Source organism: Chanodichthys erythropterus, chromosome 17 (genome assembly GCF_024489055.1).
Source record: "Chanodichthys erythropterus isolate Z2021 chromosome 17, ASM2448905v1, whole genome shotgun sequence".
In the NCBI taxonomy this organism is placed as follows: Eukaryota; Metazoa; Chordata; class Actinopteri; order Cypriniformes; family Xenocyprididae; genus Chanodichthys; species Chanodichthys erythropterus.
The window spans coordinates 28008515-28034478 of NC_090237.1; the positions used below are offsets into that span (position 1 = coordinate 28008515).

A 25964-nucleotide genomic window follows, 5' to 3' on the forward strand; every position below is an offset into this window, starting at 1 on the left:
ACACCTATCTATCCATCATCTCGGATCTCGCCATGTCTTACGGAGGCACTCTATTCTAGGAATACCACAAATCATTTTCATCTAAAGCAGCAATGTACATTCAACGTTTTAATCAGCGTCTGGACTGGTCTGTGGTTGATCTTGCTCTCATTAGCAGACACTTTACAGGCCACCGAGCACTGTCGTGATCACTCTGCGGCTCGTTTTCCCACACCGCATCTCTCCGGAGCTCCGGAGGCATAAAAGGAGGAGCGACATCAGTGAAGGACGAGAGAGGACCAGGCCTGGACTTTATTTTATGTTTTATTATGTTTGTGTGGCCGGCAGATGTCCGCGAGGGCCTGCCGGCATTACTTTCGTTTTGTTCTTTGTTTATTTTATATTAAAGTTTGGTTCAACGTTCGCCGGTTCCCGCCTCCTTCTTCCCACAACTATTAACCTCGTTACACATCCAAATCGCTGTTTCGTGTCTTACCTCATTCTAGGGCTCATGCATGGGTTCCTAGCTGGTCTTTCCTATCTGCCCACTTTCTCTTTCACCTGTCAAAACCTCCAGTCGGCTATCAAAGATCCACAGGCCGTCTGATGGGGATCTGATCTGATGGGGAAAGAAATTGAGAAGGGCTACATGATCGGACCCTTCGATCAGCCTCCTTTCAATCTATTTCGCATTAACCCTTTAGGAGTCGCAGTTAGGAAATACTCAGGGAAAAAACGTCTAATCATTGATTTATCCGCTCCCCACTCTGTAGTAGGGGTTCCGAGCATTAACAGTTTAATTCCCTCAGAACCTTTTTCCTTGGCTTATTCCACAGTGGACAACGCTATTAAACTCATTAAATTAGCAGGCAGAGGAGCGTGGCTCAGTAAAGCGGATGTTACCGACGCCTTCAAAATCATGCCCTTACACCCCTCTCAGTGGCATCTTTTCGGGGTCAGTTGCCGAGAAAAATTTTATTTTTCAGTCAGATTCACTTTCGGGTGTAAAAGCAGCCCAAAGATTTTCGATACACTGTCTGAAGCACTTTGCTGGATATTACTAAATAATTTCAAACTACCATTCGTTCTTCACCTGTTGGATGACTTCCTCCTCATCGACTTTCCAGAGGCCAACCCATCGCGCAGCATCAATTCCCTGGTTAAAGGGTTCAAAACATTCGGCATTACTCTTGCAGAAGAAAAAACAAAAGGCCCGTCTCGTGTCCTCGATTTCCTAGGGATCACGCTAGATTCAGTGAAAATGCAAGCATCTCTTCCGCTAGACAAACTAGAAAGGATTAGAGGGTTCATCAGAACTTATTCCCTATTACCTACCTTAACAAAAAGGGATCTTCTTTCTCTACTGGGCCATCTCAATTTTGCTATGAGGATTATTCCACAAGGTTGTTCCTTCATTTCCAGACTTTTAGATTTGTCTAAAACCATAGAGAAAATGCATGACACTATCACGCTAGACGAAGGCTGCAGGTTCGATTTAACTTTCTGGTCTAAATTATGCGATAACTGGAACGGTATTTCCTTTTTCTACGAAGAAGATATAGAAACCTCAGTCAAACTACAAATCTTCACCGATGCAGCTCCTTCCGTCGGGTTAGGGGGTATATTTAACAAACAGTGGTTTGCAGAAAGATGGCCAAAAGAACTTAAGGAACTGGCTTTGTCTATCCAATCGACAGCGCTCATGGAATTATATCCTATTGTGATTGCTTGCTTATTATGGGCAGACCAATGGACTAGAAAAAAACATCCTAGTGTTCTGTGACAATGAAGCCACCGTGAACATTATCAACAAGGGTCGCTCTTCCGTGCCTTTCATTAACCGTTTCATTAGGTGCCTAACCTGGATCTCAGCTATGAATAATTTTACCATTAAAGCTGCTCACATTCCTGGGCTGGATAATAAAATAGCTGACTCTCTTTCTCGGTTTAATTTCCAGGAATTCAGACGCCTGTGTCCGGAAGCGGTTTCATCACGACTGGGCTGCCCGGACTTCAGTCAAACAGTCCTAGACTGAATGCAACCTTGCAAAATTACCTTAAATCAGCCGCACACTACATGAGATCAGGGCTAGCAAAAACGACACTTAAAACTTACAACTCGGCGTGGTCGTCTTTTTCAGATTTCTGTAACGCTTTCTCGGTGCCTATACTCCCAGCTAATATTTCTATCACATGTGCTTTCAATACGCATTGCTTCGAATCCAGGAAGCTTAAGCCTTCTACCATCATGATCTCAGGCATTCAATTCCACCTTAGATGTATAGATCCTTCCTCCCAAAGCCTGTTGCAAAATCCCTCCATATGCCTTCTCCTCAACGGGTTAAAAAAGGAAAGTCCCACTGTTCCAGTTAAACGACTACCGCTGTCTCTCTCACAGGTGCACACGATGGTGGATAAATTAAGATCAGGTCTCTTCACTCCGCACACAAACTTGCTTCTAGAAGCAGCGCTCCTCACCGCCTATTATGGATTCCTCAGAGGAGGGGAATTCACCATAAACACTAAAAAATTCGACCCTTCTCACGATCTCACAGTTAAAGACATATCATTTCACACCGAATACTTTTCCATCTATCTGAAACATTCCAAAACAGACAGAGATAATAACGGAAGTACCATTAACATATCCAGAACCAACGACGGATATTGTCCCCTCACAGCCATGAACCAGCTGGTTAGCTCATGCAGTAAATCAAACCCTACAGATCCACTTTTCATTACAGAGAAGGCAGAAGCTATGTCCAAGCATTGGTTTGCCTCACGTCTCCGAACCGCATGCCTTCATTGCGGCATGGACCCTGCGCTTTATACCAGCCATTCATTCCGCATAGGCGCGGCAACCACCGCAGCTTCAACAGTCTCCATACCCATGCTCAAAGCAATGGGTCATTGGTCATCATCAGCGTATCAACGATACATTAGGCCTTCAACTCAGGACGTGTTGTTAGCACAAAAATCATCCCGCTGGAGAGAACACCCTTTGCTGCTATAATTGCAGGGGCTGCTGTTCATCCCTTAGCGAGGGAAGAACACCCCTCACATATATATATATAAAAAAAAAGGGGGCTGCTGTTTTCTCCCGCTGGAGAGAACACCCTTTGCTGCTATACTGCAGGGGCCTGCTGTTCATTCCTCTGCATGGGGATGAACACCCCTCGCTACTTAAATTTAAAGAGGGGCCTGCTACTCTCTTCCTCCTTTTAGAGGGGAGAATACCCCTCTGATAGTCAGTAGGCTCTTTAAGTATATCTTAATAACTTGTCTTTTCTTTTTGCAGGAATGGAACAAGTATGGTTTTGGGGGGTTCTACTTCAGGCAAGTATTTCTTCTCATCATGTTGGGGGGTAATGTTAATGTTACAGATCCCTTGTTCCCCTGGACTCCATTTCCCATCATCCTCCTGTTCTCCACACCTGCACACATCTCCCTATCATCACGGATCACCTGCACCTGGACTCTCTCATTAACACACCCTTTATATTGCACTCACTCCATTCACTCCTTGTCGGTTCTCTGTTTTGTTAAGATGTATGTTTGGTGATCTCTGCTTTCTGTTTAGGTTAAGTGTATGTTTGGTGCCTCCTGCCTTGTTTAAGTAAAGAAGTATATGTATTGTGGAAATCCATATCTGCCTCGTCTCTCTACACCAGTACATGAAACAGAAGAACCGACCTTAAACCGACTGGATTTCCACAACATGGAGGGATTCTCGGTCTCCCAGGCTCCAACTTCTCCCATGCCTCACACTAAAACCCTGTCAGCTGGCGAGCGGCTTATCGGGCTCCTTCAGGTGGGTCGTTCGCTGGAGAGGTATGTGGAGGAGTTTGTTGAGCTTGCTTATTTGTCTGACTGGCCTGAAGCAGTTTTGATCTCCCTGTTTTTGGATGGATTGGATGACGACACTATCCGTTTTGATGAACCTGTTTTTTGTTTCTCCTTAAGCGAAACTATCAATTTAATTTTGTGGTTAAATGGCTCCAAATTCTGCGTGGATAAGGTTTGGGATAAGTGTTGTCGTCCAGTCCATCCAGAAACACGGTTGGCTGGGCCAGTCAGTCAATCTCCGGCTTCCTCCGCATACCTGTCCAGCGAACTCCCTGCCTGCCCCATGCTGGACCCACATTCCTCTACTGGGCCCAGTAAGCGGAGGAGGAGGAAGAAAGCCGCTCCAGTCTCTCCAGAGCCCGCTCCAGTCTCTCCAGAGCCCGCTCCAGTCTCTCCAGAGCCCGCTCCAGTCTCTCCAGAGCCCGCTCCAGTCTCTCCAGAGCCCGCTCCAGTCTCTCCAGAGCCCGCTCCAGTCTCTCCAGAGCCCGCTCCAGCCGCTCCAGAGCCCGCTCCAGCCGATTTTCCACAGGATTGTGGAAATCCGCCCGCCGCTCCAGCCGCCGCCGCCGAGCCAGCCGCTCCAGCCGCCGCCGCCGAGCCAGCCGCTCCAGCCGCCGCCGCCGAGCCAGCCGCTCCAGCCGCCGCCGCCGAGCCAGCCGCTCCAGCCGCCGGCGCCGAGCCAGCCGCTCCAGCCGCCGGCGCCGAGCCAGCCGCTCCAGCCGCCGGCGCCGAGCCAGCCGCTCCAGCCGCCGCCGGCGCCGAGCCAGCCGCTCCAGCCGCCGCCGGCGCCGAGCCAGCCGCTCCAGCCGCCGCCGCCGCCGAGCCAGCCGCTCCAGCCGCCGCCGCCGAGCCAGCCGCTCCAATTATGAACTGTGTTATTGTAATATCCAGCCCAAAGACTGTTTTCCCTCCCTGCCTCCCTCTCCCACCTCCATCCATTAATGTCCACACTGAATGTCCACCTCAAGCCCCCTCGTCCAGATCTCCACCTCGGACCTCTGGGCGATTACCTTCACCCCGGCTCCAACCTCCCTCTGCTCCACTGTTGTCCATCAGTCCACCAGTTTCACCAGTATCCATCCTGCCTCCACTCACACCTTGTTCACTCGTCAGCCTGCCCTCCCCTCTGGACTACACTCCTCCGTCTCCGCTCCGTCACTCCGTCCCTCGGATTCAGTTGGCCTCCTCACTCCCCCCGGTGTTCGTTTTGTTGTATGTCTTCCTGCTTCCACTGCGGCCTTCTGGAGCCCCGGCTGCGCTTCGGTCGGCGGAGCCGTGGATTCCGCCATCTCCCGCCGGTCCTTCAGCGTCGCCTGGGCTCAACGCCCTCGGCCCCTGACCCTCCATGGCCGCCTTCGGCCCCTGACCCTCCATGGCCGCCTTCGGCCCCTGACCCTCCATGGCTGCCCACGGCTCCTGACCCGCCATGGTTTTTGGACCTGCCCTGGAGACCTCCACTCCAGTCTACTCCTCCCCCTGCTCCGGTTTGAGGTCTCCAGGGCGCGCCTACCGGGAGGGGGAGGTACTGTTACAGATCCCTTGTTCCCCTGGACTCCATTTCCCATCATCCTCCTGTTCTCCACACCTGCACTCACTTCCCTCGTCATCTCCCTATCATCACGGATCACCTGCACCTGGACTCTCATTAACACACCCTTTATATTGCACTCACTCCATTCACTCCTTGTCAGTTCTCTGTTTTGTTAAGATGTATGTTTGGTGATCTCTGCTTTCTGTTTAGGTTAAGTGTATGTTTGGTGCCTCCTGCCTTGTTTAAGTAAAGAAGTATATGTATTGTGGAAATCCGTATCTGCCTCGTCTCTCTACACCAGTACACGTAACAGTTAAAGCTCTTGTATGTCCAATTAATTTTGGAGCAAGAATCCCCGTAAGGAACCATACCGCCAAAGATAATTGTGTTCAATAAACTCAGTAACTTGCCAAGTGGTCCTGTCTGAAATCGAGCGCAGCGTTAGTTCAGTCAGGCCACGTAGGCATAGTGCTGCGATAGCTGACGCGGTCAACTGTCAAATCGCTCCAATCACTACGATTCTCCTATTAGACACGGGACATATATACGTGGCATCGCTGCTCGGTAAGTATGCTCAAACTGCTCTCAAACCCTCCCTCCCTCCCCATTATAGCATGAGCATATTACAGTGCACCTTCTGGTTGTCGTCTTCTTTTGTTCCAGATAACTACCTTTAAGTCAATAAGGCTTCAAGTCCCGGCCAGCATGGACCTCACTGCTGAGAGACACTCATCCTCATAACCAAGCTACAGTATAGACGTCCTACTGCCATATCTACATGATACCACGTTCGCTCATAAAGACATTACTAGTGTCTTAATTGTCTGTGTATTCCAAGCTGATGGTTCCGGGGGGTAATGTTAAAGCTCTTGTATGTCCAATTAATTTTGGAGCAAGAACCCCCGTAAGGAACCATACCGCCAAAGATAATTGTGTTCAATACGCTCAGTAACTTGCCAAGTGGTCCTGTCTGAAATATATATATATATATATATATAAAACGAATACTTCAAGTTAATTTTATTAAAGTATTTTTAAGTATACTTTATGTAGTAAGTATACTTATATCTATGTACTAGTAGTATACTTGTAAGTGTACTTTTGTAATTTCAATATACTGCTTAGGACTAAATTGGCCCACTTTTAGTGTATAAAAGTATACTTTAAGTGTAACAGTAGTAAACTTAACTAGTTTACAACTATGTTTTTGCTGCAACTATACTGAACCTTATACTGATAGTTTACTAGTTAAATACTTGTAGCATATTAAATTGATTAAACTACTCTCAGTACACTACTAGTAGTTATATACTGCAAGTATACTTTCTAAAATTTCTTTAAGTGAACTTAACATCATAGCCTACTTATAGTTTACTATATTATTTTTGCATTTGAACTACAACCCAAATTCCGGAAATGCTGGGATGTTTTTTTTTTTTTTTTTTTTAATAAAATGAAAACTAAAAGACTTTCAAATCACATGAGCCAATATTTTATTCACAATAGAACATAGATAATATAACAAATGATTAACCCTCTACTGCAAACATGTTGAGGCACATGAAAAGAAAATATTCCACATCGTTTTTGGGTTCATTTGGGAACAAAAGTTTGCCCCCACCCTCCCCCAACCCCAAAATATTTTTACAGACATTGATATATTGAATTTGATACATGCATAGGTCTGTATCATGTAGTGTTCTATGCCATATAATGTACTTCATTTAATAAGATTTCACTCCGTACTAAACTTCATAAAGCAGTTCTCTGCTGTGAAATAGTGGTGTATGTTACAATTTTTGCTCATCACTTTGGGTGTTCCTGCGCACCCAGGAACCTTGCATCTTCCCTTCTTATAATACATTGTTGCCCATGTGAGGTATTGTCCAAAACCTCCTCAAAAAGTATCTGTAACGAGGTTAGTAAATGGGGGAAGAAGGAGGCGGGAACATTCAACAAAACTTTAATTCAAAATAAACAAAGAACAAAACGAAAGTAATGCCGGCAGACCCTCGCGGACGTCTGCCGGCCACACAAACATAACAAAACATAAAATAAAATCCAGGCCTGGTCCTCTCTCGTCCTTCACGGTAGTCGCTCCTCCTTTTATGCTCCCGGAGCTCCTCCGTGAGGGACTCAAGGCCGGTGCGCCTCCCAGGTGAAGCTCATTAACACTCGCGCCACCGGCCTCGCGCCGTTCCCTCACGGCTCTCGCCCGCCCTGGTCGCCACAGTATCCCTTATTGCACGTTGCCTTCTTCTCTAAATGGTGCCTGATAGTGACTCCCACACCTTATTGGACTGTTCTTTGGTACTTTCTCGACCTTTCTAATTGGTTGTAATCATTTAAAGAAAAATTTACAAAACATGGGGCTTAAGAAAATTTTCCATTGCTTGAGGGCAACGCTGTGCTGTAGAGGGTCAAACTGAGAAATTTTACAATTTTATACACAAAAGTGAGCTCATTTCAAATTTGATCCCTGCTACAGCTCAAAATAGTTGGGACGGGGTATGTTTACCATGGTGTAGCATCTCCTCTTCTTTTTAAAACAGTTTGAAGATGTCTGGGCATTGAGGTTATAAGTTTCTGGAGTTTTGGGGTTGAAATTTGGTCCCATTCTTGCTTGATATAGGTTTCCATCTGCTGGAGAGTTTGTGGTCGTCTTTAAAATATTTTTCGTGTAATGATGCGGCAGATGTTCTCTACAGGTGAAAGATCTGGACTGCAGGCAGGCCAATTCAGCACCCGGACTCTTCTACGAGGAAGCCATGCTGCACGATTAGTCACAGCAGGCTTTCTTTTTTACAAAACTTAATTGAAACAAAACACTGAGGAAACTTTCTCAAAAAACTGAACTAAAGCATGCGAAATCCACAGAAACTGACACAGATACCACAACACAAGCCAAGTATACTTAGAATACTATTTCTAATTATTCTATATATTTTGATCAAAAGATTGAGTACAAGTATATGCCAGACTTTTCTGTCAGTGTAAATGTAAGTAGATTTCTGAGAAGTACATAAAGTATAGTTTTGTCAAGTACATAAAAAGTACACTGAAAATACACTTTCTTATTTTAGTTTAAAAGAAATATAATAACACACTTGAATAAATTTATTTTTTGTAAGGGTTACAAAAGGGTAAGGGTTTTGTAATTGTCATTGCTTTATGCATGCTGATCTGAGATCTGAATGCTTATTGTTCTTTGCACACTGTGTTCTTTGCATACTGTGGTTAAGAGGCACCCAAAAATCAAACAGCTTGCAGGGGTCTTTGGTAGCAGAATGCATGATGTTGGCAGGAATCTACTGAAAGTATATGTTGAACTGGATGTTAGAGAAATATGCGAGTTATAATCTTGATGATGCTGTTTAAAAGAAAATGGAGTGAAACCCCACTTACAAATTCTTCGAGCAAATGAACTGAGAAGGGCTCTGCAGTCTCAAGGCCATGCCCTTCCCTCTCGTCTCCTGTTTTTCCATTGGGATTTCCATGGCAACTCCCTTTTTTTTTTCATTCACAAATCAATTTTTAAGTTTCAGGATTTTCTTTAACCAAACATTGTATAAAGATGATTCTCAACTATGTTTTCAAAGATATAACAGAATGATTTTATATACTATTTTACTTTATGCGATGTAAAACGGCCATAAGCAGTTTTTCCCATTCTATACAATGCATTGACACATTGTATCTAATTTGCATATTAATGTGTTCTTATAGCAACATCTAATGAAAAAAAAGGAGTGTAATAATGGAAGTAATAATTGGCAACATTTTCATAAGAATATCTAATATTTAATAGGAATATTGATATTTAATTTATTTTCATATTCACTACAGATTTGAAATTGATGTCCTGTTTCATAACAGAAAGTTATATTCTGATTTGAAACACCTTAACAATTTTCTGAGATGTTGATTTATGACAAACATTTCGAAAATTAGTCAGATTTAAATGATAATTACAGAATATTATCATATTTCCATAAGAGTGCTAAATTTGATCATTCAATCACTGTCAGTCAAGTTATCATGGTAAAACTTCCAAATATTTGGTGTCAGAGAAAGACAAAAGGAGGATGCAGAGTGTATGTAAACCCAGGTGAAAAAAAGTACACTTTTATAATGTACTTAAAGTGCTCTATTTTCGCACACTTTTTTTGTTCTTAATATACTAAAAATTCTTCTTTTGTACTTATTAAGATAATCTCAAGAACATCTAAGCGTACTCAACTGTGCTATTTTAAGAGAGCAAGAAATATGAACTAAAATGTGCTTTTAATATACTATCTCTGTATTTAAAAATTGTATTTAGTTAACACTTGTAATATACTATGGGTTCAAATGTACTATATGTGATATCTAAATATATTTTTTTAAATACAGAGATAGTATATTAATAGCACAATTGTCTCAAAATAGCACAGTTGAGTACACTTAGATGTTCTTAAGATTATCTTAAGATGAACTAGAGAAGAATTTTTAGTATAGTACAAAATTAGTGCATGAAAATAGAACACTTTAAGTACATTATAGAAGTGTACTTTTTTTTCGACTGGGAAGGAAGCGGAAAGGAAAAGATGAGAGAGGCCGGTAATTGTGGAACCTTCAGACAAGACAACAGCTGCAGAATGTTGCCTGCACCTAAAGTCTTACTCAAATCTACTGGAACTCACTCAAATCATTTCTCTTCAAGCTCCCAAAGAGTCTTCTTCTGTGGCCTACTTGCATTCATATCAGTGACAAACACATGCGCACATACACACACAAACATACCTTCACATTTACTCATCCCAAATGCGCATTCAAGTCACACTCAGAGCGAGCACTTTTTTTTTTTTTTTTTTTTGTATTTGATAACTTTTGAATGTGACTATCTGCTTATGAGTGTTAATAAATGTGATATTTTTGGTTCCATTTTACATTGACATTTTGTTGAGAAACGGACTTTTGAAACCATGGACTAAGAGTATAGTGAATCAATGAGTACAGTACATAACACGAAGTACAACAAAGGTTGTTGATTTGTTTATTGTGTTAATTGTACCAAACATTTGTTGTGTGGAAATTGTGTTTTGTACTCATTGATTAGTACAAAAACTACCCTCTCCATCTGGAGGAGGATATTGATCCTCCAGACATCCCTACTCCAAGTGTGCAACCTGGACAACAGCAAATTGTGCAACATTCAAGTCAACCCCAAATGCCAAGCACTTCCATTTTCCACTCCACACCCCAAAACTCCACAGGGTTCCAAAGTCTGTTTCGCTTCTACACCACCTGCTGACAGACTTCTGGTCCAAGGTCTATCTGGGGAGCAAGGACCAGATCCTATGCACAGGCGCGCCGTTGGCACGGGGGACAGGGGGGTCAGGACCCCCGCAATTTTGAAAAGATAGAAGTCGACTCCCGCACTTTTGATAAGGGCTGCTTCAATTAGTCACACTATATCATCTTTTAGCTTAGGATATTTTCTTTCAAATGAGACCATTTTCACATTTATGTGAGCTTTCGTTCGTAAATAATCAAATGTTTTGTCGCAGATGTGAAGAAGAGGAAATGCACTCTCGAACGGAGAAACACGCGATCTCCAAACCCTCGATCAAAGCGTGCTAATGTTTTAGGTCAGGTCGAAGGTTTTCATGAGGATTTATAGTTTATGGACTGTTTTGATTTCGGTAATTACATCTTGAAAGGCAAAAGCATTGAAATTGAAATGAAAGTGATATTGCCTCATCCAGTGGAGGACGCACAAGAGGAGATCTGTGCCTTTAATTGGTATACTGTAATACTTAATAACTTATAATGCTTATCAGTGGCGTGCACTTTGATCGTGAAAGAGAAAGTGCCTTTTGCGGTCGCATCGCGGTGCTCCCATGTTCCCCGATGTGAACTTGAGCTCCAGTACATTAAAATTTAGAGCGGTTAAGGCCCGGGTATACTTCATTTCCTGCGTTCTGTTCAGTCTCGCGTGAGCCATTCAGAGAAACTCCTTTGCCCATGAGCGCGGAAAGACCATGGGAAAGACACGTTCGGCGCATATGCATATGTGCACCGCCCGTTGTCATAACAACCAAGATGTTAGATAATGAATTTCAAACCTTGCGCTCTCTTCATCAAGGCTTAAAACAAAAAGGGCATTCATATCTAAATTCGCGCCTAGCCGCCTACGGTATTTTTTTAGAACTTAGAAAAAAGATGCTGCAGCCGACGGGGGCTGGTTGCAGGACGACTCAACCTCCACAGACAGTTTTTAATGTTTATCAGACAATAACTACTCAAGATTTTGCTTTAGTATAATTTTCAGGACAATTAGAGCCAGATTCGGGACAACAGTTTAGATTTCGGGACGTCTGGTCACCCTAGTCTTAGGATTGGACTTCATCTTCTTTAGTGGCATGCAAATCTATGTCATTGATGAACGATACTTCTTAAAGTCAAAACCAGAAGATCAACACTTGTTTCAACCTGGAAATCCCACTGTGCATTTAAGTAGTCTACAACAACACAAACAACAACACAAAACATCAATAAAGCTGCAGAATTTATCCTTACTGAGTGCTATACCCCCTACCTCAACCCATACTCTTATTATCACCTCTGGATAACACAGATTTAAAAACTCTGATTGAAACTGCTGTGAATAATGTCCACTTCCTGATGGGAAACGTCAATTACAGGAAATGCTGGAAAGTAATGCTCAGGTATTTACACTTCAACCTGGATGTACAGATGTTCTTAAACCTTGTATTTACACAAGCCAGCAAGTACCTATTAACAAAAACTGTACTGCATGTCCCCTGTCAAGCAAGCTCTGGTTAAAGAACAACAGGAGTAGATGTTTACCTCAGGAATTGTGGAACCATCATGCTCAGGTTGGGAGTCTCCTGTCATGGATTTATTTATATCGGTTTGGGTTAGCCTATGACTCTGTGCTTATTATGCTAAAATATGCTCTTATGCCTAATATACAGATGTTTGTGAACACAGATGTTAATGTTTGAAAGGCACTAAATATGGTCTATATGGCCCATCAACAGATACTCGCGATCTATGGCCAATCAAAATATATTTGTCTGTCCAATGCTCATCATCAGCAGATATATGTGTAACGGAGTTTAAAAATGTTGTTGTTAAATTCAGCATAAATTAGGGAATCTCGCCATTGACTGTTGCGTTGCTTGCTTTCGTCCACATGATATTGCGGGGCGGAGCTATTTAATCAGAGTCTCATAGCTCATCCTGCTGGTAAGTTGCATCAGTGTTTGCTCCGTCCTAATAATTAAGTTTGATCATTTTCAAGCCCAAGTTTACTTATTTTGTCTGTCAACTCCTAGTTGTGTTAGTCGAGTAAAATATGTGTTATTTGTGACTATACGATGAAGAGTGTGTTAATTGGCCTGCTTGTAAACTCCGAACTTCTGTTTATTTAATTTAAGACTGCCAATGTGACATCGATGCACTGTATGCTAATCAGCCATTTGATGCTGTTTTTTTTTTCCCAGGTATGTATTTTATTCAGTTTTGTCAAGTTCTGTGTTAAAATATTAACCCCAGTTGAGTTTTAGCTATTAGCACATGTGCTGTGTCATCTTGCATGTGCTCTGCTGTGTAACTGCACCATTTTATGGCTGTGGTCTTCTCTCCTCATTTAATTTATACAAAATATGTAAAATGATGGTTACTTAAGTTTATATTTTCACTGTATTAATGTGAATTGTCTGTATTAGTGTTTGTGGCGAGGGGGGCATGGTTCAGCGAAGTCTGCAACGGCAGAGAGCGTCAGGAGAAGCGTGGTAAACATGCGGGTTGAATGCAAATCATGAACACCTGTTTCTCATTCCAGTAATTGGTGCAGAGACAGGATAAAACACCAGGAAAAGCAGGAGTGTGTGAGAGAGAGGGGCTGCTGACTGAGACTGCTGGAGCTGATCAGGAGATCAATGCTGGAGTGAAGCCCGTCTGTAGATGTGAATTGTTTGATTGTGCTTTGCACAGACTTTTGTTTGTTTATTTTTCTCGGTGAAATAAAAACTCAGTCAGCAGTCAAAGCCGACCCTTGTCCTCTTCCTTCTCTGATGAACTTGATCATTACTACACTGGTGCCGAAACCCGGGAAGGAAGACGGAAGCCGCCACCATGCAGGCAACCCCCGCCCCCGCCATGTCGTTTGCGGACATCATCGCATCCCTCGTGGTCCTGCATCAAGACCAGCACAGAGCCCTGCTGGATCTTCGCGTGGACCAGGAGCACCGGTTCGAGGCCATCATGCGGGTCCAGCAGGAGGACCGCGAGAGGTTCCGTGGCTGGACTGACCGGGAGGTTCCTGTGGAGACCACCGGACCAGCTGCTGCGCCATTCCAACTGCCCCTCAACAAAATGGGCCCGCAAGATGACCCGGAGGTCTTCCTGGACCTGTTTGAGAAGACAGTGGAGGTGTCAGGTTGGCCCAAGGATCAGTGGCCCATGCGACTCATCCCGCTGCTATCGAGTGAGTCGCAGGTGGCGGCGCAGCAGCTACCCATACAGAACCTCCTGGTCTTCGACAACGTCAAGAGGGCCATCCTGCAGCGGGTCGGCCGGACCCCAGAGCAACATCATCAGTGCTTCCGGTCTCTGGAGCTGGGTGAGTCTGGCCGTTCGTGATGGCCCAACAGCTCCAGGACTCATGCCGCAAATGGCTGTTGGCCGGAAGCGGCGTGGAGCAAGTGATCGATCGGGTGGTGCTGGAGCAATTTATCCCTACCTAAGGCTACCTAAGAAGACCGCCGAGTGGGTCCAGTGCCACCGGCCCACGTCGCTGGACTCGGCCATCCAACTGGCGGAGAATCACATGGTGGCAAGCCCAGGGGTCGGCGAACCCTTACCATCAGTCTCTCTCTCTCTCCTTCTCTTCCCCTCTCTCTCTTTAAACCTGTTCCTCTTCCCAGGTCTTGTCCGCCCGGCCCACCTCAAGGACAGTTTTTCAGGCCCAGAGCCCCGCCCAGGGGGGCGGGACTGACTGCTGCCGGGACAGACCCCGCTCCTGTTTCTCCCCTCTCCACCGCAACCATTCAGCCCACTCTCTGCCACAAGAGCGGCGGGCAGGTCTGGGCTGGCCTGTTGCCGTTGCGGGGACCCGGACCATTTTGTGGATAGGTGTCCGGTTATGGAAGTGGGGACGATGATCCGGGTCCCGGACGACCCGCAGGCTGCCCCTGGTCAAGCTGGCCGGTACCAAATACTTGTGAGTATCAAGGGGGGTACCTATCAGGCTTTGGTGGACTCAGGTTGTAACCAAACCTCCGTTCAGCCTATTTCATCCCGGGCATTGGATACAAGCCGCATGGTTAGGGTGCGGTGTGTGCACAGGGACGTGGTGAAATATCCTATAGTGCCAGTCGTTATTCAATTTAGGGGACAAAAGCATAGTGTGGAGGTGGCAATTAACCCGCACCTCTGGCATCCGATAATTTTGGGAACTAATTGGCTAGTGTTTAATAAATTATTTGGATGTTTGTACACGGATGCTTCTTGGAATAAAAATCCGCTGGTTAAGGATGTGCAAGTGCAAGTGGGAGAGACTGAACAGGGACCAGTGAGTACTGCCTCAGGGGAACAGAGCAGAATTGGGAGACTGATTCTCTTGGACCGTGATGACTTTCCCCTGAAGCAGTCTCATGACGAGATGCTAAAACATGCTTTTGAAAAGGTCAGCACGATCAACGGTCAGCCTCTCCAGCCTGGACAACCATTGACTTATCCATATTTTGCGATCATAAAAGATAGGTTGTATTGAGTGACCCAAGACACTCAGTCAAAGGAGGATACAACCCAGTTATTAGTACCAAAGAGCCGCAGGGAAATGCTTTTTCATGCGGCTCATTCTAATCCAATGGCTGGACACTTAGGACAAACAGCAACACTAAATCGCCTCATGACCCGATTCTTCTGGCCGGGCATTCACGAGAACGTGCGCAGGTGGTGCACGCTTTGTCATGAATATAGCGAAAATTAACTCAAAGGGGAAATATTAATAATTATTCATAACTCATTATGATTATTAATTATGATTAATTATGAATATGCAAATCTGTTAATAAGATTAACTGGACATAGCTACATTAAAATTAATATTACAATCAGTTAACCTGTTCGTCCAGTGAACGCTCAATTTTGATTGTTTATTAATTCTAAGAAATGTTAATTTCCAAGTTATGGAAAAATAATATTTCTTGTTGTACTGTACTACTCAGAGCATGTAGTCTGGATCTATCACTTAAGAGGCAATTCATTAGCAGACGGAGTCAGAACCAAACATGTCTTGTGCACAATCTTTATTAACTAACTCACAAACACATAACTAAACTAACAAACACAGGACATAACATAACATACACAAAGGGTCACACACACATACACAAGTCAGAATGAGTAATGATAGAGTTGAACCTGAAGAGATGCTGTTACTAGAGCTGCATGAAATGTCAAAGGCAATCTGGAAAGGACTCATCAGTTTCTTTTAGCAATAGCCAAGGTAAGTCTTACAAATCAATACTAAATCGCTGTTTAGCATTAAAATGAACGATACTTGCAAGATGCCTTTAGGCTGAGGAGCGTCGGATCTGCAGGTTGAGGATAACTCTTGAGGTTATCGTCTGAAGTTGTTGCCAGTCTGTTGGGTGATGAGCACATGGCTGGGTGTTGTAGGCCAGGGGCCTAGCGAGGCCGGCCGCAAGGAGACCTGTTCGGTCGTCCAGAAGCAAGGAAGAAGAGGGAGGAGTGGCATGGTTCACTGGCTTTTAACCTCTGGTCAAAGTCCAACCTCTTAGGAATGATGAGGGCTAATGAAAATGTTGTATTTCCGGGTGACAACACACCCCCCTTGACAGGGCTTTTATGACCAAGTAGATTAACAAGCTGAGTCTTTGAATAAAACTATTATAGAGTCTTGTAGTACTCCTGTGTTGCACAGGTATGGACATACCGCATACACAAGCATTTAAATCATCTCGATACGAACGCATAGACACTAAACATGGCATGATTGAAGTTACCATGCAGGTCATAACATTTAACAATCATCAAAAAAAAAAATGTAAATACAATGAGTACAATACAACAACAGTAATAATGGATACCATTTCCTGAGAAGGATTCATTTATAGCACAGTCTGTCTATACATTAATGCCATAGAGTCTGTGTTCTGGGTGGAAAATGCAGGGAAGATTTTCGGTGTTTCTACTCTGCTCTCCATGCGGCAACCACATTCCTCAGCGCAATAAACTTGTAACTGAAAACTTCCCGGGGGATGGGGACAGACTCCAGAGTGAGCTTAAAACTATTGGTTAACTAACCAATAATTGTGTCTGATTTGCCTCAGTCATTACATGAATGTCAGTTGGTAAATCTGCCGGCCACTCCAAAAGCGCCTTTGCGCTCCCTCCCATTAATGCAGGTCCCCTTCGAACGAATTGGTATGGACCTCATCGGGCCATTAGAGCGATCAGCGAGAGGACATCGCTTTGCATTAGTCATTGTGGATTATGCAACACGATATCCGGAAGCAGTGGCTCTCCACAACATTTCCGCTAGGAGTGTTGCGGACGCACTGTTCAGTTTAATATCCCGAGTGGGGATTCCGAAAGAAATCCTCACTGATCAGGGAACGGCGTTTTTGTCACGTACATTATGCAAACTTTATGAATTGTTGGGCATTAAATCGGTTCGGACCAGCGTCTTTCACCCACAAACGGACAGGCTGGTCGAACATTTTAATCGCACGCTTAAATGATGTTTTATTAACAAAATTCGGGAGGAGCAACGTTCAAATAATCTGACGAATCATCACGTCATCTCGGCCAGCTGTCAGCAATCAGTAATTAACATATCTACCCAATCAGCACGATTATATAAGCATATATAAATAAGACACGGTTGACTCACCCATATTCCTCGACAGTTTGACAGCATTTGACCCGCCCTAAGTTCCCACCATGTCCGAAATTAATCTCTTTGTGTCCGGTGAAGACTCTTTCGTCCTCTAGGAATCTTTGCCACAATCCTCTGGCCTTACTAGGAGCAATTACACCGCCGCCGATTCATCTCGGGGGGGCGTCAGCCCAAACAAACGGGTCCCCGCATGCCAAGACGCCGAGGACGACTCTCGTCACTGCTGTCGAAACATCCGCGATCTCCTTCCGTGTATTTCCTAGTCATGCCCATTCTATCATTCCTGCCATAAAGAAATGGACAACAAGGCAGTCGAGCACAAAGCTCGAGTCTCGGGCAATGCCGCCTCTTACCGCGAAGGAACGGGCCTCGTTCCAGCATCAGGCCGCAGCAGCAGGCCTTCAGCAAGCCAGAGCCACGCCGCAGCGCAGATTCAGTCCCAGCCAGCTCGGACTTTCCTCCCCATCGGCTCAACCCCGTAAAGCACAGTTAAAATCCTTCTCGTTTTCCGTCCCTGAATTAATTTCCACATTATGACATCTGTATCAATGCTGATCGGGGGACTTCACGTTTTAAACTGTTTCTGTAAAGTTCGCCATTCTAATTAACGTGCTGCTTGTGGTTTAAACACTCAATCAGCTGTATATGCTCGTAGCCTATGACGTTAAGATTGCACGCACGGTCGTATAGATTCATTGAAACTCAGAACATATTGTTATCGCTGTCCTGCAATTCATCAACAAATCGCTTAGAAAATTAGTCATAATATGTATTTCTGTTTTGAAGTATAACCACAGCTTCACTATTGGAGACGCAGAGACTGATAGGACAAATTCTTTTCAAATCGTTATTTTGATGCATTTAAATAAATCTTACCGTTCCCTTTTCATTTGTATCTGTTTTATAACGAGCAGAAATCTGTAAGTAACTTAACAAACCATAGACAGATAACCAATGAATAAACTAATTACATTACAGTTTGGAAAGTATGGAATTGAGTAATTTCCAGGTCTGGATGGAAAATATAATAAATATAAATAAAAAATATTAAACAAGCAGCATGTCCATGGCTAAATGTTAGTGATTGTTGAAAACAATTAAATAAATTTAAGGTGCACATTTTTATTATGCAAAGCTCTGTCTTTTACAAATGAGTCTTTTTTGAGCTTCACTAAATGAAGGCGCTTGTGACTCAAACCAGTACAGTTAAAGAACAAGGATTATCCAAATCATACTGTACTTCGTTTGATGTTGAATGATCATCAAACAGCAATGATAGTATAAACAGTACTGTCATTTACAGTATCAAACCATTGTGTCAGAGGTGAATATATGCAGGTTTAAAGGATTTCAGGCTGCTTCTGAGAAAATAATATGTAAAAAGTTTAATAATCTACCTCTTTCGCTGAGCTAAGGTTTCCAATCGCCCCGGATAAACGATGGGTCCAGCCAAGTCCATTGAATTTCTGGGATTTAACTCGAATACAGTTAATTTCCAGGCATAAGGAATCAATAGGACATTTATGTTCGCTTCCACCTTCCTAAACAGTCCAAACTGTTCTAAACAGGAATTACTATCTTCGCTCAGCTACTTAAACTTAATGATTCGAGTAATTCCACAAGGCCAGTCTTTCATCTTACATCCTCACTCTTGTATCTTCAATTCATGTGCTAGAAACAAGCGTCAGGCCACAGCAGCAGCAAGCCTGGGTCGTGCCCCAGATTCCCCTCTTTCCTCCTCCATCCGCTTGGCCACACACCGCGGCTTTCACCGGTGCCGCACACCATCCAACAATGCCTGCCCCTCTTGGTGAATGCCTTCCCTCCTAACGTGAGGATGCCTCTACTAGCGGAGCAAGCTCAGCCGTCTCAGCCATTTCATCCCACCATCTCTCACCCTACCTCTCTTTTGTCTTTGGTCTACAGTGTCAGCTACGGACCTTAGCGTGAGGCTGCCTCCGCTATCGCCACAGGCCTAGACGTCCTATTTTCCCCAGCTTCCCTCTTTTTCTAACCACCCTGTTCCTTCCCAGGCTCCAGCGGCCAACCCGAGCAAGAGGCTGCCTCTGCTAACGGTGCAGGCCCGGACACCCCTATTTCCCTTTCTCAGTTTCCCTCTTTTCTAACCTCCTCATCCCTCCCCTGGCTCCAGGGGCTGACCCGAGCGTGAGGCTGCCTCCGCTAACGGCCTCGATCCCGGCCTTTCTTCCTCCTTGCATTTTCCCATAAGCAAAACTAACCCTGTCTACTACAACACTGATGCCCATCCCACCAAATGCTACAGCCTTGGAACCAAACCTTATTGCCAACATCAGATCCTCTTAGAAATTCAAGCTGTTGGCAAGAATTGCCTGGAATGTGGACCCAACCCCTGTACCTTATTATTCAGAGCTGATATTTCCATAAACCACCTACTTAAAACTATCCTTGACACTTCTCTCAACTACATTCTTCAAGCTGTCTCCCCTAGAACCCTACAATCCATTCTGCATAGGAGCAGCAACTACAGCCACCCAAAAAGGCCTCTCCTAGCCTCAGATTCAAACATTTGGTCGCTGGTCATCAGAAGCATGCAAGAACTACATCCAATCTAATCGCTCCCATATTAAAGAAAGCCCAACGAACACCTATCAGCTAGTTTTAGCTCCAGCTCGTTCTCTCACACATACCTGCAAGCCGCCATATTCAACTCAACTAATACCATCATTCCAATACAACGAAAAATTTCTATCATTGCCGCAGCAGTGATGTGCCTCGGCTCCCACAGGAGCTCAGTTCTTCTGGCTAACTTGTCCACTGCCGCAGCAGTGATGTCGCCTCGGTTCCCACAGGAGCTCAATTCCTCTGGCTATTCTCTCCACAGCTGCAGCAGTGATGTCGCCTCTGCTCCCGCAGGAGCTCCGTTCCTCTGGCTATTCTCTCAACAGTGATGTCGCCTCGGCTCCCACAGGAGCTCAGTTCTTCAAGCCGATTTCTCCACTGCCGCAGCAGTGATGCCGCCTCGGCTCCCACAGGAGCTCAGTTCTGGCTGTTCTCTCCACTGCCGCAGCAGTGATGCCGCCAAATAATCTGACTAATCATCACGTCATCTCGGCCAGCTGTCAGCAATCAGTGATCAACATATCTACCCAATCAGCACGAGTGAAAGCATACATAAATAAGACACGGTCGACTCACCCATATTCCTTGACAGTTTGACAGCATCCCTCCACCACCCCGTCTCCTCACACCTGCACTGGTTACTTTCCAGAATACTAACCAGAATGGGGGGAGTAATCTGGGTTCGGGCCAAAATACCGAGCTCGGAGCCCTCTCCTCAGACAGCACGCCAAATACGCATACTACTACGCATATATTTTTCTATCTGATTATTTGTAAGTGTGAACTCGTGAAATCCATGATTCGTAAATTCGTTCAGGAAGACGCCAAAAATTGGGATAAATGGTTGGAACCCCTGTTGTTCGCTGTGCGAGAGGTCCCGCAAGCCTCCACGGGATTTTCCCCCTTTGAGCTTCTCTTTGGACGCCACCCCCGCGGGGTGCTGGATATTCTAAGAGAGTCTTGGGAGGACGGACCGTCTCAAGCTAAAAATGAAATTCAGTATGTGCTGGACTTGAGAACAAAACTCCACACTTTGGGGCGGCTATCTATGGAGAATTTGTTGCAAGCCCAGACAGACAGAGCCGGTTGTATGACAGGGGAACTAATCTGCGCAAATTTTCACCGGGAGATAAAGTGCTTGTATTGCTCCCCACTTCAAGCTCAAAATTACTTGCAAAGTGGCAAGGACCGTTTGAAGTTACACGGCAAGTTGGTGATCTCGATTATGAGGTAATACGATTGGATAGGAGAGGAGCATATCAAATTTATCACCTCAATCTCCTTAAAAAATGGAATGAGGCAGAATCCGTTATGCTGGCGACGACGGTGATTAGCGGAGAGGATGATCTCGGGCCAGAGGTGAATGTCAAAAAACAATCCCTTGCACTGGCCCCACTGGGAGATCACCTCTCGCCCTCCCAGCTCACTGATTTGACTTAAGTTACAAGAAGAGTTTGCTGACGTGTTTTCTCCCCTACTGGGTCGTACAGACCTCATTCAGCACCACATCGAGACGGAGCCGGGTGTGGTGATTCGCAGCCGGCCATATAGGTTGCCTGAACACAAAAAAAAAAAGGTAGTTCAGGCAGAATTAGGGGCAATGCTTGAAACGGGAGTAATAGAGGAATCCAGCAGTAACTGGGTGAGCCCGATAGTTTTGGTTCCCAAAATGGACGGCTCAGTTCGGTTCTGTGTGGATTATCGCAAAGTGAACGCAGTGTCGAAATTCGACGCATATCCAATGCCCTGGGTGGACGAATTGCTTGACCGTCTCGGTACGGCTCGATTTTATTTGACACTGGACTTAACAAAGGGATATTGGCAGATCCCCTTGTCGCCATTATCCAAAGAAAATACAGCTTTCACAACGCTGTTCGGATTACACCAATTCGTTACACTTCCGTTCGGGCTGTTCAGGGCACCGGGTACCTTTCAGCGTCTCATGGATAAAATTTTGTGGCCCCATGGCGCATATGCTGCTGCCTATCTGGACGATATTATTATCCTCAGTAATGACTGGAAGCGTCATATGCAGCATTTGAGGGCATTCCTGAGATTGCTGAGAGGAGCCGGGCTCACGGCCAACCCGAATAAGTGTGCGATTGGGTGCGTGGAAGTAAGGTATCTGGGCTTCCACTTGGGACATAGACAGGTGCATCCCCAAATTGATAAGACAGCAGCGATTGCGACCTGTCCGTGCCCCAAGACCAAAAAGGAGGTTAGACAGTCCCTCGGGCTGGCGGGATATTATAGAAGGTTTGTACCTAATTATTCGGACCTCACCAGCTCGTTGACTGATCTAACTAAAAAGGATGCACCAGATAGGGTCCAGTGGACGGAGCTGTGCCAGCAGGCCTTTACCCAGGTGAAGGCTGTTCTATGTGGTGGGCCATTGCTTCACTCTCCTGATTTCTCTCTCACCTTTGTGTTGCAGACGGATGCGTCGGACAGGGGGCTGGGTGCTGTCCTGTCCCAGGAGATAGAGGGGGAGGAACGGCCGGTGCTGTACATTAGCCGTAAGCTCTCTAAGAGGGAAGCTAAGTACAGCACCGTGGAGAAGGAGTGTTTGGCCATCAGGTGGGCCATCCTCACCCTCCGCTAATATCTCCTGGGATGGGAATTCACTATCTGTTCGGACCAAACTCCCCTGCAGTGGCTCCACCGCATGAAGGATGCCATCGCGCGGATCACTCGTTGGTATCTGGCTTTACAGCCTTTTAAGTTCAAGGTGGCTGGAGTGAAGCCCGTCTGTAGATGTGGATTGTTTGATTGTGCGTTTCACAGTCTTTTGTTTGTTTATTTTTCTTGGTGAAATAAAAACTCAGTCAGCAGTCAAAGCCGACCCTTGTCCTCTTCCTTCCCTGACGACCATTACTACAGTGTTTTTATATTTTATTTTCTTGGATGTATGCTTTATTTAGAATTTTGTCCACTATGTTCTCGATCACTTTGTAAAAATATGTAATCAGCAGAGTCACATAGCTCGTCCTGCTGACTTCCAATGCGACATCGATGCGCTGTATGCTAATCAGCCATTTGGTGCTGTTTTTTTTCCAGTCTTCTCTTGTCACAGGTCCAGTAAATCAACTTTAAGTGACCATCCACCTGATCTCAGAGTGAATTATTACATCCAACACACACACAGTCACATATGTACATACATTGTGTGCCCATACCCACTAATTGCCCATCAGTTTACTTTGGACAATGTATGCTAACAGTGTTTTATTTGTTTACAAATGTATCTGCATCATGCTCGCCTTCACCAGCACCTCACACAGGGACACACAGGTGTCGTTCAGTTTTCAGTGCGATGGAGAATCATACTGAGTAAGTGCACAGACATAATATTTTACAGATGTAACTGTAAACATCATCTTAATTCAAATCATCATCATATGATCCTTCAGAAATCATTATATGCTGATTTGATACTTAGTTATTACCAGTGTTGGAAACAGTTATAATGGTAGGGTAGACCAGGTACAGTTCGTTATAGGGTACAGTTGAAACACCTTAAATAACTTGCGTTCGCAACAAGTCTGATCTGCAAAATTTTCTTAGCACATGTATATTAGGCTACGTTCACACTGCAGGGCTTAATGCTCAATTCCGATTTTTTGAAAAAATTAGATTTTTTTGCAAGGCCGTTCACATTTTCAATTAAATGCGACCTTTAATGATCTCCTGTGTGAACGTGAAATGACCCAGAAATGACCCGCATGCGCAGAAGAGTACGCGACGTCACTCGTTGTTTGCGGAAGTAGCTAACGTTAAACATGGATGTCAACAACAGTGTAGTCAACAGCGGAGCTCTTGTTGCAATATTTTCCCAACGGAGCCAGCACAATTACAATCTTCTCGTTCTAAGAAGAAAATTAAAAAGAAGGAGGAGAGCAAGGTTTTTGGCCATGGCGTTTTGTGGAGCAGTGTTAGCAACGTCGGTACAGAGAAACGTGTGGGTGCGGAGTCGCAGCCAGGAGTGGTGGGATACTGATGTGAGTGGCTTCACTAATACAGAATTCATCAGTAACTTTCGAATGACCAGATCCATATTCGATTATGTTTGTGAGCGCCTTCGATTAACTCTGTCACGGGAAGAGACATGTCTGCGGCGGCCCATAACAGTGCAGAAACGCGTTGCAGTTGGAGTGTATTGGCTAGCAACAGGTGCGTGCTATCGTACGATAGCTAACTTGTTCGGCATAGCCAAGTCTACAGTCTGCTCCATTGTACACGAGTTATGCCAAGCAGTTCGCCGTGTCCTCATGCCCCATTACATAAAACTGCCCAAAGGGGATGACCTGCAAGAGGTCATTGAAGGCTTCCAGCAGAGATGGGGTTTCCCGCAGTGTGGAGGAGCAATTGATGGGAGTCATATCCCCATCATTGCTCCAGAGGATAACCACGCAGAGTATTTCAACCGCAAAGGGTGGCACTCAGTTCTGCTCCAGGGTGTCGTGGATCATCGGTTTTGGTAAGAAATATAGATATTGTTTTATAATAGTTAAAAGTACTGTACTTGCCTCACTTTCTTTTGGTAGAACCATACATCTGCAAGAATATTATCCTTGAAAATACTCAACATAGGACACTGTACACTGTTCAGTAATTTAACACTGTCTTCCAACAGCTTCACCAACATCTATGCTGGATGGCCAGGGAGTGTTCATGATGCGAGGATACTCCGGAATTCCCATGTGTACTCACTCGCAGAGAGAGGGGAGCTTTTTCCACCTGTGAGTAATCTAGTAATATAATGTATACAATGTCTTTAATTATTTTGCCTTTATATGTGCTTTTAAATCTTAAGGACACTGAGGAGATAATGGGCGTTCAAGTGCCAATCATGCTGCTCGGTGACCCGGCTTATCCCCTTCGAAGCTGGCTGTTAAAAGGATACTGTGACACAGGGACCCTGACAGCTGAGCAGAAGTACTTCAATGAGCGCCACAGCAGAGCCAGGATGACTGTGGAGTGCGCTTTCGGCCGACTGAAGGGCCGGTGGAGGTGCCTTGCTAAACGGCTGGATGTGGACGTTTCCCTCGTCCCCACCATAATCAGTGCATGTTGCACACTCCGCAACGTGTGTGAAATGCACGGGGAGAATTATGAAGAGGCTGGTGGAACTGTTCCTCATGTTCCTCATGTTGAGGGATGGGCTGAAGGAGGGGGATTTGTAGATGTGCAGCCATCAAGAGTCAGAGAAGCACTGACTCAGCTTTTTTTTAGCCAACGTTGAGCCACAAACTGGGCTGTCACAATAATTACAATATCGTTCGACATTTTGTACTTTTTGACCTCAATGTTTATCTCTACATATATTTGTTAGTTAGTTTCTGTGTCATTACAAGGTCTTCAATATTTTAATAGCTCAATATATTGAAATGTTTTAAAAATCTTGCATCATTTGTTTGATGATGTTACTTGACTTGTGTGTAAAATAAATTAAAGTTGAATTTCATGCTTTTAAAAGCCATTCTATGAGATGTTTCATGTGTAGTTTTTAAGTGAGTTGCTTTGCATTTAGTGTTAGATGTATAAAAAAAAAAAATAATTAAATGAAAATAAATTTTATTTAGGCCTACTCTAGGATTGCATGGGATGCTGGAGCCTATTTCAATGCACAGTTGACACAAATAAAATGAAATAACCTCAGGAAATGTATGACTTTATTTAAACATTTAAGTCAAATTATCCAACAAATCACAGTTCAGGAAAATTATTTCACAGGACAATCACATAGGTTTAAAAGAAGAAAAAAAAACAATTTTTTTTGCATTTTACTGTATTATGTGCCTGTTATCTTGACAGGCCTAACCACAAATTAGTTACTATAGCTGCAATAAGTTTTTAAAGAACATTTTCAATACTGCTATTGCGGTTTCCTTTTTATTAAGAGAAAACAGTGTGGCTATAATAGTGCAAACAAATACAATGCAACTTCAATTTTCCATCAACAAAATAACCTTGCATATCAATAACCTTCACACTTCAACCTGAACATTGTGCAAAACTGCATCATTAACTGGCATTAATGTTTTAGAACCATTCATAAAATTGTAAAGT

General features: G+C 44.4%; 1 protein-coding gene and 1 pseudogene across 1 annotated transcript; both read left to right on the forward strand.

The window, feature by feature from the left end:
- Positions 1 to 601: 601 nt before the first annotated feature.
- On the forward strand, positions 602 to 2015 carry LOC137004207 (uncharacterized; annotated as a pseudogene).
- A 21791-nt stretch (positions 2016 to 23806) lies between these two features.
- LOC137004208 (uncharacterized) lies at positions 23807 to 25137 on the forward strand. The gene is made up of 3 exons (XM_067364399.1): positions 23807 to 24372; positions 24529 to 24634; positions 24709 to 25137. Exons 1-3 carry the CDS (start codon positions 23807 to 23809, stop codon positions 25135 to 25137), a joined length of 1101 nt encoding a protein of 366 aa, XP_067220500.1.
- Positions 25138 to 25964: the final 827 nt, after the last annotated feature.